We start from the raw sequence: 11,841 nt of genomic DNA on the forward strand, positions 1-11,841 counted from the left end.
GATTAATAAAAGGTTAACAATAGCCTTAATGTGGCTAGGAAATGGCTGAATTTTCATTCTGGGGTTGAAATTATTTGTGTTCTTAAAAACCCATTGTTTCCTAGTGCTCAACTAAATAAAATACCTCACTTCTTTTTGAAAGGGAGGATATGAGAGCCTGTTTTTGAAACCAGAGGGTTCATCTTTATCAATATTTCTGAATTTTATGGGCTTTCAGGATAGTGTCACCAGAGACTATTTCTGTTCTGTGGCATCTGCACAGGAGTTGGCACAGATTGCCATCTGGCTCCTGCCCCTGGCACTCCACTAAATTACCTGGTCAGGCCACTGAAGAGCCCTGAATTGACAAATCTTGCGGATTCCTCTGTGCCAGGTGAAGGTGACACTGACTCCTTGAAATCCGTCGTCCTCTGGTTCCCTGTGTCATCCATCTGTGTAGTGATAGTTCTGTGCCTGGCCTGAGTGAGCTGCTGAGGTCATGAAGATAAGCAAGATATGGTTTTCACGCTTCATGAAATTATAACTAGCAGAGAATGTATATAGACCAGCGGGTGCAATGAGATGTTTCCAGTAGTGTGTCACAAGCCTCTGTGACAGTCATTTTCAAGGGGAGGAAAGCATGGAAGAAATATTGAATCTCTTGGGGAGAGACATGTGAAGTTTAACATTCCCCCCAAGCTTCTAATACACCCTATTAAGAAGTTGTCTCCCAACCATAGTTGAAAATCACTTCAGGGTAATGGGAGGTATTACTGATGGGAAAGTTTAGCAAAAGTGAACCTTGTATAAGCAGAAAATTGAGACGTGCTGCTCAAGGAAACAGAGCACACAGAAAGGAATGATTGATAGTTTCTATCACTGCTGCAGGGAATTGGGGAGACTGTCACAGAGGAGGTGATGTTTGGTTTGAATCTTGGAATATAGGCAGGAATTCATCAGATCAACTTGATGAGGGAAGCATTCAAGGCAGAGGGGACAGGTGAGGATGGCAGAGCTGAGAAGCAGTGTGTAAATGAGAGCTGTGTTTCTTAGCAAGGCCAGGCAGGAGATATAACAGTAGAAGGTGGAGGCCTTTACACCCTACAGAGGAGTTTAGACTCCATCCAGGAAGCAAGGGGGAGACTTTGGAAAGTTTTAAGAACAGTAATATGGACTTCCCTGGTGGCACAGTGGTTAAGAATCTGCCTGCCAATGCAGGAGACACGGGTTCGAGCCCTGGTCCGGGAAGATCCCACATGCCATGGAGCAGCTAAACCTGTGCGCCACAACTACTGCGCCTGTGCTCTAGAGCCCATGAGCCACAACTACTGAAGCCCACGTGCCTAGAGCCCATGCTCCACAAGAGAAGCCACCGCAATGAGAAGCCCACGCACCGCAACGAAGAGTAGCCCCCGCTCACCACAGCTAGAGAAGGCCTGCGTGTAGCAACGAAGACCAACGCAGCCAAAAATAATAAATTTGTTAAAAGAAAAGAGAACAGTAATATGCTCCGATTGTCCTTTTAGGAAAACATCTGTGACTGCAAAATGGATATGGGCTAAACCTGCAAGTAATGTAAATCATTTCTGCCCATTATAGTCAAGTGGCCTACCAAACTGTAAGGGAGGCTAGGAAAGGTAGTTATGTGTCTAGGCAGAAAAAGAAATGGGATATTTTCTCCATCTTAGTCACCAAATCCCATTAATTCTGCCTCCCAAATATCATCTCAACCTTTCCGTGCTTCTTCATCTACAGTGCTACTTTCAGAGTTTGAGTTCTCATGGTCTCTCTCACCTCCTAAATAGCAAAACTCTCCTAATTCACCTCCTGCCTCCAGACTAACGCCTCTGCAATCAACCAACCCTCAGCGGTGCCAAGGGATCTTGCTAGAATAAAAATAGGAACATATCCTGCCCCTCCTTAAAAACCTTTAGTGGCTCGCTGTCCCCTTCTGAACCCCTTAGCAGGGCACACAGGGCCCTGCTTCCCCACCCCGACCTCATCTTCTGCCACTTCATCATGAACTCTTTGCTTCAGTCCTGCCAAGCGTGTCTCCTTTCCACACCATGGCCTCTGTGTTCACCCTTCTTTGCCTTTGCCCGTACTGTCCATCTGCCTGGAATTCCCATCTCCTCCTCACCCACCTGAGGAATGCCTAGGCATCCTTCAGGAGTCACCTTCCCTGGGCCAATTTCCTCCCAGTGAAGCTAACTTGTTCTGCTATCACTTTGCCCATATGTTCGCTCTTGTATTGCTCAGGGTCCTGGCAGAAAGGGAAACAGAAGAGACTTTAAATGAAGGGACTGTAAAAATTTGAGGGCTGCTTTTAGGGAAATAAAAAATGGACACTGGCTTGCTCTGGAGCTATTTCCAGCCTGGGCCTGAAGAGGTGGGGAGAGAAAGCTGGTAGAAGAGATGAAGGGGTGAGCTGGAGCATGGCCTTTGCTAAAGGAATGTAGCCAACTACCAAGCTGCAGACTGATGAGAGGGAACAGATGTCCTGGCCTCCCTGTCCTCCATTCTCTCATCCCTTGATCTCCCAATTGGTCCAAACCAACCGGAAGGTAAAGGCTGAGGGAGCCCACTGATGCTGACCTTCAGGTAAGCTTCCCAGGGCACAGGGTGGGGTGGAGAAAGGGGGATGGATCTGAACAGGCAAATGCAGAGTATCCAGTATAGCTTTTTATGTCTTTATGTATTACCTAACACATTGCAACTATTTAAATACATATCTTTCCTGCCTAATTGTGAGTTCCTTGAATGCATTTTTTTTTTTATTTTTCTGAATCATGGACACCTAGTATAACCTTTAAAAGTTGCTAAAAATAATGGCTGGCTCCAGGTAGGGGGATCAATATGGTGGAGGAAACTCACCTTCTCCCACAAAAACACTATAAATACATCTACAAGTGGAACGAGTCACAAACATCTACTAAATAATGAAAGAAGACCTCAGACTTCTGAAAGGGCTAGAAAACCTCCACATAACCAGGTAGGACAAAAGGAAAAAGGAAAAGAAAGCACTGGGATGGGGCCTGCGTCCAGGAAGGCAGCTGTGAAGAAGGAAAGGTTCCCACACCTGTTCCTCACAGCAGGGGGACCAGCCTGGATGGGCGGGGGGAGCTTCAGAGCCTAGGAGGAGAGCACAGTAACAAGTTTGTGGGAGGCAAAAGAGAGAATAACCTGCACAGAAGGTTGGCACTGCCACCCTGTGCTCCCCAGCCTGAGACACTCGTTGGTCAGTGTGGGCAGGGGCTGGGTGCTATAGCTCAGGCTCTGGAGGTCAGACCCAGGGAGAGGACCAGGGTTGGCTGTGTAGAAACAGCCTGAAGAGGCTGGACTGTGGCAACTGAGGGTGTATTCGGAAGAAGCCTGGGCCTGCCAGAGGCAAAGTGCCATTATTGGGGGACACATAGGGAGAGGGTGGGACCACCACAAGAGCTTCTTTCCCTGTCAGCACTCCCAGGCAACAGGACACTACCTACACTACCTATCTTTCCCTGTCAGCACTCCCAGGCAACAGCTCCAGGGGCAGGCCATAATGATCAAGGGACCAATCCAAGAGGAAGACGTAATTGTAAATATATATGCACCCAACACAGGAGCACCTCAATATATAAGGCAAGAATCTCAATATAGAAGGGAAATACAGCCATAAAAGGAGAAATCGACAGTACCACACTAATAGTAGGGGACTTTAACACCCAACTTTCATCAGTGGACAGATCATCCAGACAGAAAATCAATAAGGAAACACAAGCTTTAAATGCCACAACAGACTAGATAGACTTAATTGATATTTATAGGACATCCATCCAAAAGCAGCAGAATATACTTTCTTAAGTGCACATGGAACATTCTCTGGGACTGATCACATGCTGGGCCACAAAGCGAGCCTCAGTAAATTTAAGAAAATTGAAATCATATCAAGCATCTTTTCTGACCACAACACTATGAGATTAGAAATGAATTACAGGGAAAAAAAGGTAAAAACACAAACACATGAAGGCTAAACAATATGTTACTAAACAACCAATGGATCACTGAAGAAATAAAAAATACCTACAGACAAATTACAATGAAAACACGACTATCCAAAACCTATGGGATGCAGCAAAAGGAGTTCTAAGAGGGAAGTTTATAGCAACACAATCTTCTTAACTTAGGAAATAAGAAAATTCTCAAACAACCTAACCTTACACCTAAAGCAACTACAGAAAGAAGAAAACCCAAAGTTAGTAGAAGGAAAGAAATCATAAAGATCAGAGCAGAAATAAATAGAGATGAAGAAAACAATAGAAAAGATCAATGAAACTAAAAGCTGGTTCTTTGAAAAGATAAACAAAATTGATAAACCTTTAGTTAGAGTCATCAAGTAAAAAAGGGAGAGGGCTCAAATCAATAAAATTAGAAATGAAAAAGAAGACACCATGGAAAGGATACAAAGAGATCATAAGAGACATACAGAGGATCATAAGAGACTACTACAAACAGCTATACGTCAATAAAATGGACACCCTAGAAAAAATGGACAAGTTCTTAGAAACATACAACGTTCCAAAACTGAACCAAGAAGAAACAGAAAATACAGACCAGTCACAAGTACTGAAATTATGGCTTCACAGGTGAATTCCATCAAATATTTAGAGAAGGGCTAACACCTACCTTCTGAAACTCTTCCAAAAAACTGTAGAGGAAGGAACACTGCCAAGCTCATTCTATGAGGCCACCATCACCCTGAAACCAGACAAAAAAAGAAAATTATAGGGCAATTATCACTGATGAACATAAATGCAAAAATCAACAAAAATACTAGTAAGCCGAACCCAACAACACATTAAAAGGATCATACACCATGATCAGGTGGGGTTTATCCCAGTGATGCAAGGATTCCTCAATATCCGCAAATCAATCAGTGTGATACACATTAACAAAATGAAGAATAAAAACCATATGATCATTTCAATAGATGCAGAAAAAGCTTTTGACAAAATTCAACACCCATTTACGATAAAAACTTTCCAGAAACTGGGCATAGAGGGAACCTACCTCAACATAATAAAAGCCATATATGACAAACCCAGGGCTAACATCATTCTCAATGGTGCAAAGTTCCCTCTGAGATCAGGAACAAAGCAAGGATGTCCACTCTTGCCACTTTTATTCAGTATGGTTTTGGAAGTCCTAGCCATGGCAGTCAGAGAAGAAAAAGAAATAAAAGGAATCCAAGTTGGAAAAGAAGTAAAACTGTCACTGTCTGCAGATGACATGATACTATATATAGAAAACTGTAAAGATGCCACCAGAAAACTACTAGAGATCATCAATGAATTTGGTAAAGTTGCAGGATACAAAATTAATACACAGAAATCTCTTGCATTCCTATACACTAACAACAAAAGATCGGAAAGAGAAATTAACACATTATTGACCAGGGGATTTTTTTTTTTTTTTTTTTTTTTTTTTTTTTTTTTTTTTTTTTTTTTGGGCCTCTCACTGTTGTGGCCTCTGCCGTTGCAGAGCACAGGCTCCGGATGCGCAGGCTCAGCGGCCATGGCTCATGGGCCTAGTCGCTCTGCAGCATGTGGGATCTTCCCAGACCGGGACACGAACCCATGTCCCCTGCATCGGCAGGCGGACTCTCAACCACTGCGCCACCAGGGAAGCCCGGATTTTTGTAGAAACTAACACCTGTGGCCGTAATATGCCTCCAGTCAAAAATGTGTTAAGGAAACAATCTCATTTACCATAGTATCGAAAAAGAAAAAAAAAAAATGAAATAAACCTGCCTGAGGAGAACAAAGACCTGTACTCTTAAAACTGTAAGATGCTGATGAAAGAAATAGAAGATGACACAAACACATAGAAAGAGATACCATGTTCTTGGATCGGAAGAATCAATATTATCAAAATGACTATACTACCCAAGGCAACCTACAGATTCAATGCAATCCCTATCAAATTTCCAATGGCATTTTTCACAGAGTTAGATCAAAATATTTTTAAATTTGTATGGAAATACAAAAGACTCCAAATAGCCAAAGCAATCCTGAGAAAGAAAAATGGAGCTGGAGGAATCAGGCTCCTTGACTTCAGACTATACTACAAAGCTACAGTAATCAAAACAGTATGGTACTGGTGCAAAGCAGAAATATAGATCAATGGAACAGGACAGAAAGCCCAGAAATAAACCCACGCACATACGGTCAACGTATGACAAAGCAGGCAAGAATATACAATGGATTCAATAAGTGGTGCTGGGAGAACTGGACAGCTACATGTGAAGGAATGAAATTAGATCATTCTTTAACACCATACACAAAAATAAACTCAAAATGGATCAAAGACTTAAATGTAAGGCCGGACACTATAAAACTCTTAGAGGAAAACATAGGCAACACTCTTTGAACATAAATCGCAGCAATAACTTTTTGGATCCACCTCCTAGGGAACATATATCTCAACATAATAAAAGCCATTTATGACAAACCCACAGCCAATATAATACTCAACAGTGAAAAGCAAAAAGCCTTCCTACTAAATTCAGGAACAAGAAAAGGATGCCCACTCTCACCACTTCTATTCAACATAGTATTGGAAGTCCTAGCCACAGCAATCAGACAAGGAAAAAAAAAAGGTATCCAAATTGGAAGAGGTGAAATTGTCACTGTTTGCAGATGACATGATACTATATATATAAAACCCTAAGGACTCCACACAAAAATCACTAGATCAAATAAATGAATTAAAAGCAAAGTAGCAAAATACAAGATTAACATCCAAAAATCAGTTGCATTTCTTTACACTAACAATGAAATATCAGAAAGGGAATGTAAAAAAAAATACCTTTTAAAATACCACCAAAAAAAATACTTCAGAGTAAACCTGACCAAGGAGGTGAAAGACTTACACGCTATCAACTACAAAACATTAATGAATTAAAAAGGATCCAAAGAAATGGAAAGATACCCCATACTCTTGGATTGGAAGAATTAATATTGTTAAAATGGCAATACTACCCAAAGCGATCTACAGATTTAATGCGATCCCTATCAAAATACCCATGACATTTTTCACAGAACTAGAACAATCAAAACTTTATATGGAACCATAAAAGACCCAGAATTGCCAAAGCAATCCTGAAGGAAAAAACAAAAGGAGGCATACCTCTCCCAGAGTTCAAACAATACTACAGAGCCACAGTAATCAAAACAATGTGGTATTGGTACAAAAACAGACATATGGATCAATGGACCAGAATAGAGAGCCCAGAAATAAACCTAGACACCTACAGGCAATTAATCTTCAACAAAGGAGACAAGAATATAAAATAGTAATAAGTCTCTTTAACATGTGGTGCTGGGAAAGTTGGACAGCTGCATGTAAGTCCGTGAAGTTAGAACACACCCTCACACCACGCAAAAAATAAACTCAAAATGGCTTAAAGACTTAAACATAAAACATGACACCATAAAACTTCTAGAACTTGACACCATAACACTTCTAAAACTTCTAGAATTTATTCTCTGACATAAATCATACCAATGTTTTCCTAGGTCAGTCTCCCAAGGCAACAGAAATAAAAATAAACAAACGGGACCATATCAAACTTACAAGCTTTTGCACAGCAAAGGAACCCATATAAAAATGAAAAGACAACCTACAGAATGGGAGAAAATATTTACAAATGATGCAATAGACAAGGGCTTAGTCTCCAAAATATACAAACTGCTTATACAACTCAACAACAAAAACACAAACAACCCAATCGAAAAATGGGCCAAAGACCTTAATAGACATTTCTCCAAAGAAGATGTATGGATGGCCAGTAGACACATGAAAAGATGCTCAACATCACTAATTATTAGAGAAATGCAAATCAAAACTACAATGAGGTACCAACTCACACCAGTCAGAATGGCAGTCATTAAAAAGTCTACAAATAAATGCTGGAGAGGATGTAGAGAAAAGGGAACCCTCCTACACTGCTGGTGGGAATGTAAGTTGGTACAGCCACTATGGAAAACAGTATGGAGATTCCTCAGAAAACTAAAAATAGAATTACCTTGTCATCTAGCAGTCCCACTCCTGGGAATGTACCCAAACAAAACTATAATTCAGAAAGATACATGCGCCCCTATGTTCACAGCAGCACTGTTGACAATAGCTAAAACATGGAAACCTAATGTCCACCAACAGATGAATGGATAAAGAAGATGTGGTACATATATACAATGGAGTACTACTCAGCCATAAAAAAGAACGAAATAATGCCATTTGCATCAACATGGATGCAACTAGAGATTATCATACTAAGTAAGTCAGAAAGGGAAAGACAAATACCATATAATATCACTGATATGTGGAATCTAAAATATGGCACAAATGAACCTATCTACAAAACAGAAACAGGCTCGCAGACACAGAGAACAGACTTGTGGCTGCCAAGGGGGAGGGCATTGGGGGAGGGAAGGACTGGGAGTTTGGGATTAACAGATGTAAACTATTATAGATAGGATGGATAAACAAGGTCCTAATGTATATAACACAGGGAACTATATCCAATCTCCTATGATAAACCATAATGGAAAAGAATATAAAAAAAGAATGCCTGTATGTGTATAACTGAGTCACTTTTGCTGAACAGCAGAGATTGGCATCATATTGTAAATCAACTATACTTAAATAAAAAAATAAAATTAAAAAATAAAAACAAAAATAAACAAATGAGACCGAATTAAACTTAAAAGCTTCTGCACAGCAAAGGAAACCATAAATGAAACGAAAAGACAACCCACAAAATGGGAGAAAATATTTGCAAACAAAGTGACTGACAGGGATTAATTTCCAAAATATACAAACAGCTCATGCAGCTCTATGTGAAAAAACAACAACAACAAAAACCAAACAACCCAATCCAAAAATGGGCAGAAGACCTAAATAGACATATCTCCGAAGGAGACATACAGATGGCCAAAAAGCACATGAAAAGATGCTCAACATCACTAATTATCAGAGATATGCAAATCAAAACTACAGTAAGGTATCACCTACCACCGGTCAGAATGGCCATCATCAAAAAGTCTACAAACAGTTAAGTGCTGGAGAGGGTGTGGAGAAAAGGGAACCCTCCTACACTGTTGGTGGGAATGTAAATTGGTACAACCACTATGGAGAACAGTATGGACGTTCCTTAAAAAACTAAAAATAGAACTACCATATGATCCAGCAATCCCATTCCTTGGCATATATCTGGAGAAAGACACAATTAGAAAATATTCATGCACCCCAATGTTCATTACAGCACTATTTACAACAGCCTAGACATGGAAGCAACCTAAATGGCCATTGACAGAGGAATGGATAAAGAAGATGTGGTACATATATACAATGGAATATTACTCAGCCATAAAAAAGAATAAAATAATGCCATTTGCAGCAACATGGATGAACCTAGAGATTATCACACTAAGTGAAGTAAGTCAGACTGAGAAAAACAAATATCATATGGTATGACTCATGTGGAATCTATTTTTTGAAAATGATACAGATGAACTTATTTACAAAACAGAAACAGACTTACAGGTATTGAAAACTTATGGTTATCAAAGGGGAAATGTGGGCAGGAGGGATAAATCAGGAGTTTGGGATTAATATACATACGCTACTATATATAAGATAAATAACCAACAAGGACCTACTGTATAGCCCAGAGAACTGTACTCAATATTCTGTGATAACCTATATGAGAAAAGAATCTGAAAAAGAATGAATATATGTATATCTGAATCACTCTGCTGTACACCTGAAACTAACACAACATTGCAAATCAACTACACTCCAATAAAACTTTTTAAAGAAATTGCTAAAAATAATGGTCCCTCATATTTTTAAATAAGTTTTAATGAGATGTAATCCACATAGCATAGAATTCATCCTTTTAGAATGTGCAATTCAATAGTTTTTAGTATATTTACAAAGTTGTGCAACCAGCATCACTTATCTAATTTTAGAAAATTTCCCTCACCCCAGAAAGAAACCCTGTACCCCTTAGCAGTCAAACTCCATCCCCTCCTTCTCCTAGGCCCTGGCAACCACTAATGTACTTTTTTTTTTTATTGGAGTATAATTGCTTACAACGGTGTGTTAGTTTCTGCTTTATAACAAAGTGCATCAGCTATACATATACATATATCCCCATATCGCCTCCCTCTGGCGTCTCCCTCCCACCCTCCTTATCCCACCCCTCTAGGTGGTCACAAAGCACCGAGCTGATCTCCCTGTGCTATGTGGCTGCTTCCCACTAGCTATCTATTTTATATTTGGTAGTGTATATATGTCCACGCCACTCTCTAACTTCGTCCCACCTTAACTTTCCCCCTCCCCGTGTCCTCAAGTCCATTCTCTACATCTGCGTTTTTATTCCTGTCCTGCCTCTAGGTTCTTCAGAATCTTTTTTTTTTTTTTTTTGATTCTATATATATATGTTAGCATATGGTATTTGTTTTTCTGACTTACTTCACTCTGTATGACAGACTCTGGGTCTATCCACCTCACTACAAATAACTCAATTTTGTTTCTTTTTATGGCTGAGTAATATTCCATTGTATATATGTGCCACATCTTCTTTATCCATTCATCTGTCAGTGGACACTTAGGTTGCTTCCATGTCCTGGTTATTGTAAATAGAGCTGCAGTGAACATTGTGGTACATGACTCTTTTTGAATTATGGTTTTCTCTCCCTCCCTCATAATATTTAAATGAAATATTCAACTACATTACTGCAGTCTATTTTTAAGTGTTGAAAAGGATTTCCTAGAGTTATCTTACCACGTGAAGCATACGGTAAGTTTTGTTTCATATTCCTGACTGCATTTTCTCATTTCTCAGCCAAACAGGTAGGACTCGTGAGATCGCAGTGGCTTCCAGGAATTATACCCCATACACACGAGTCCTGGAGTTAACCATGAAGAAAACTCTGACTTAAGCACTTGGAGACGTGCACTTTTCACTGATGGACAAAGGCCCTGGAACCCTGCGGCTTGAAGTCTGGAAAGGGTGACTGTTGCTTCGTCCTATACACTGTTTAAGCTGCAGTGGAAACTGCTGAGGTTCTGATCCACTTCTTAAACATGAAGGAAAGTGGAGGGGGAGGGGGAAGGCAGGAGAGAGAGGTTTCAAGGTCATATTTCAAACACCCAACCAGTGTATGTACCCTGCTGTACTGGGCCGTCATTAGCTTTCCATGCGGACACTGAGTCCTATCAGGAGAATTTCCTCACTATTTTCTGTTTTACTAGACTTCGGCTGGGAGGAAATAAGGCATTACCTTGAAATTTCATGTTACTTATTGCCAGGATCATTTGTTACAGCATGAAGGTTTTATTTACCCGTAGAAGTATTAGAGGCGGTGTTTCTCTGCTACAGGGAAGCCTGTCCGCAGGAGTGCAGGCACATGGGGAAATGTGACGCTGGGAAGGAAGGGGCAGGTGCCGAGGACCTGTGCAGGGGTGTGGGAGCCTCGGCTGCAGCCGGTCCTCATGTGGGCAGACACGCTTCATTCTGACGTGCTAACCCCTTGGTTTACTTTGTGCCTTATGCCTTTAAGGGGCCAGCTGAAATCACTGTATTTATTCAACCTGTGATTTATTTTTTCTTTCTTTCTCACTTTAACTGAAAGAGAATTTTATATGTTGTGGAAATTTAATCACTTAATGTTTTTGATATTAATTGGTGTTTTTGTTAAAGGAATGAGTGATTTGTTCAAGCATGCTCTACTTTGATATTATAACCTATGTCACATGTTTAATAAATGCCATATATTTTGTTCTACTGATGCTATCATTGTGTGTCATCCATGA

At 40.3% G+C, this 11,841-nt stretch overlaps 1 protein-coding gene and 1 long non-coding RNA gene across 8 annotated transcripts in view; one reads left to right on the forward strand and one right to left on the reverse strand.

Moving 5' to 3' along the window:
- MYZAP (myocardial zonula adherens protein) overlaps nucleotides 1-11,813 on the forward strand; it is a 117,293-nt gene extending 105,480 nt beyond the window's left edge. For all 3 annotated transcript variants that reach the window (XM_027123136.1, XM_027123134.1, XM_027123135.1), the window contains one exon: nucleotides 10,871-11,813. In XM_027123136.1, the coding sequence (XP_026978937.1) occupies nucleotides 10,871-10,967 (97 nt within the window). In that variant the 3' untranslated portion in view covers nucleotides 10,968-11,813. The remainder of the gene's footprint in view (nucleotides 1-10,870) is intronic.
- The window catches only part of LOC113629051 (uncharacterized), a 74,778-nt gene that overhangs the window by 39,863 nt on the left and 23,074 nt on the right, over nucleotides 1-11,841 (reverse strand). For 2 of the 5 annotated variants that reach the window (XR_003436358.1, XR_003436356.1), the window contains exon 1: nucleotides 316-921. This is a non-coding gene — a long non-coding RNA (uncharacterized LOC113629051). Of the gene's footprint in view, nucleotides 1-315; nucleotides 923-4,644; nucleotides 4,717-11,841 lie in introns of those variants that run through there. The other 3 variants (XR_003436354.1, XR_003436353.1, XR_003436355.1) reach the window with 3 other exon arrangements.

Source organism: Aethalodelphis obliquidens, unplaced genomic scaffold (assembly GCF_003676395.1).
Source record: "Aethalodelphis obliquidens isolate GAN/ISIS:26980383/991018 unplaced genomic scaffold, ASM367639v1 scaffold26, whole genome shotgun sequence".
Classification (NCBI taxonomy): Eukaryota; Metazoa; Chordata; class Mammalia; order Artiodactyla; family Delphinidae; genus Aethalodelphis; species Aethalodelphis obliquidens.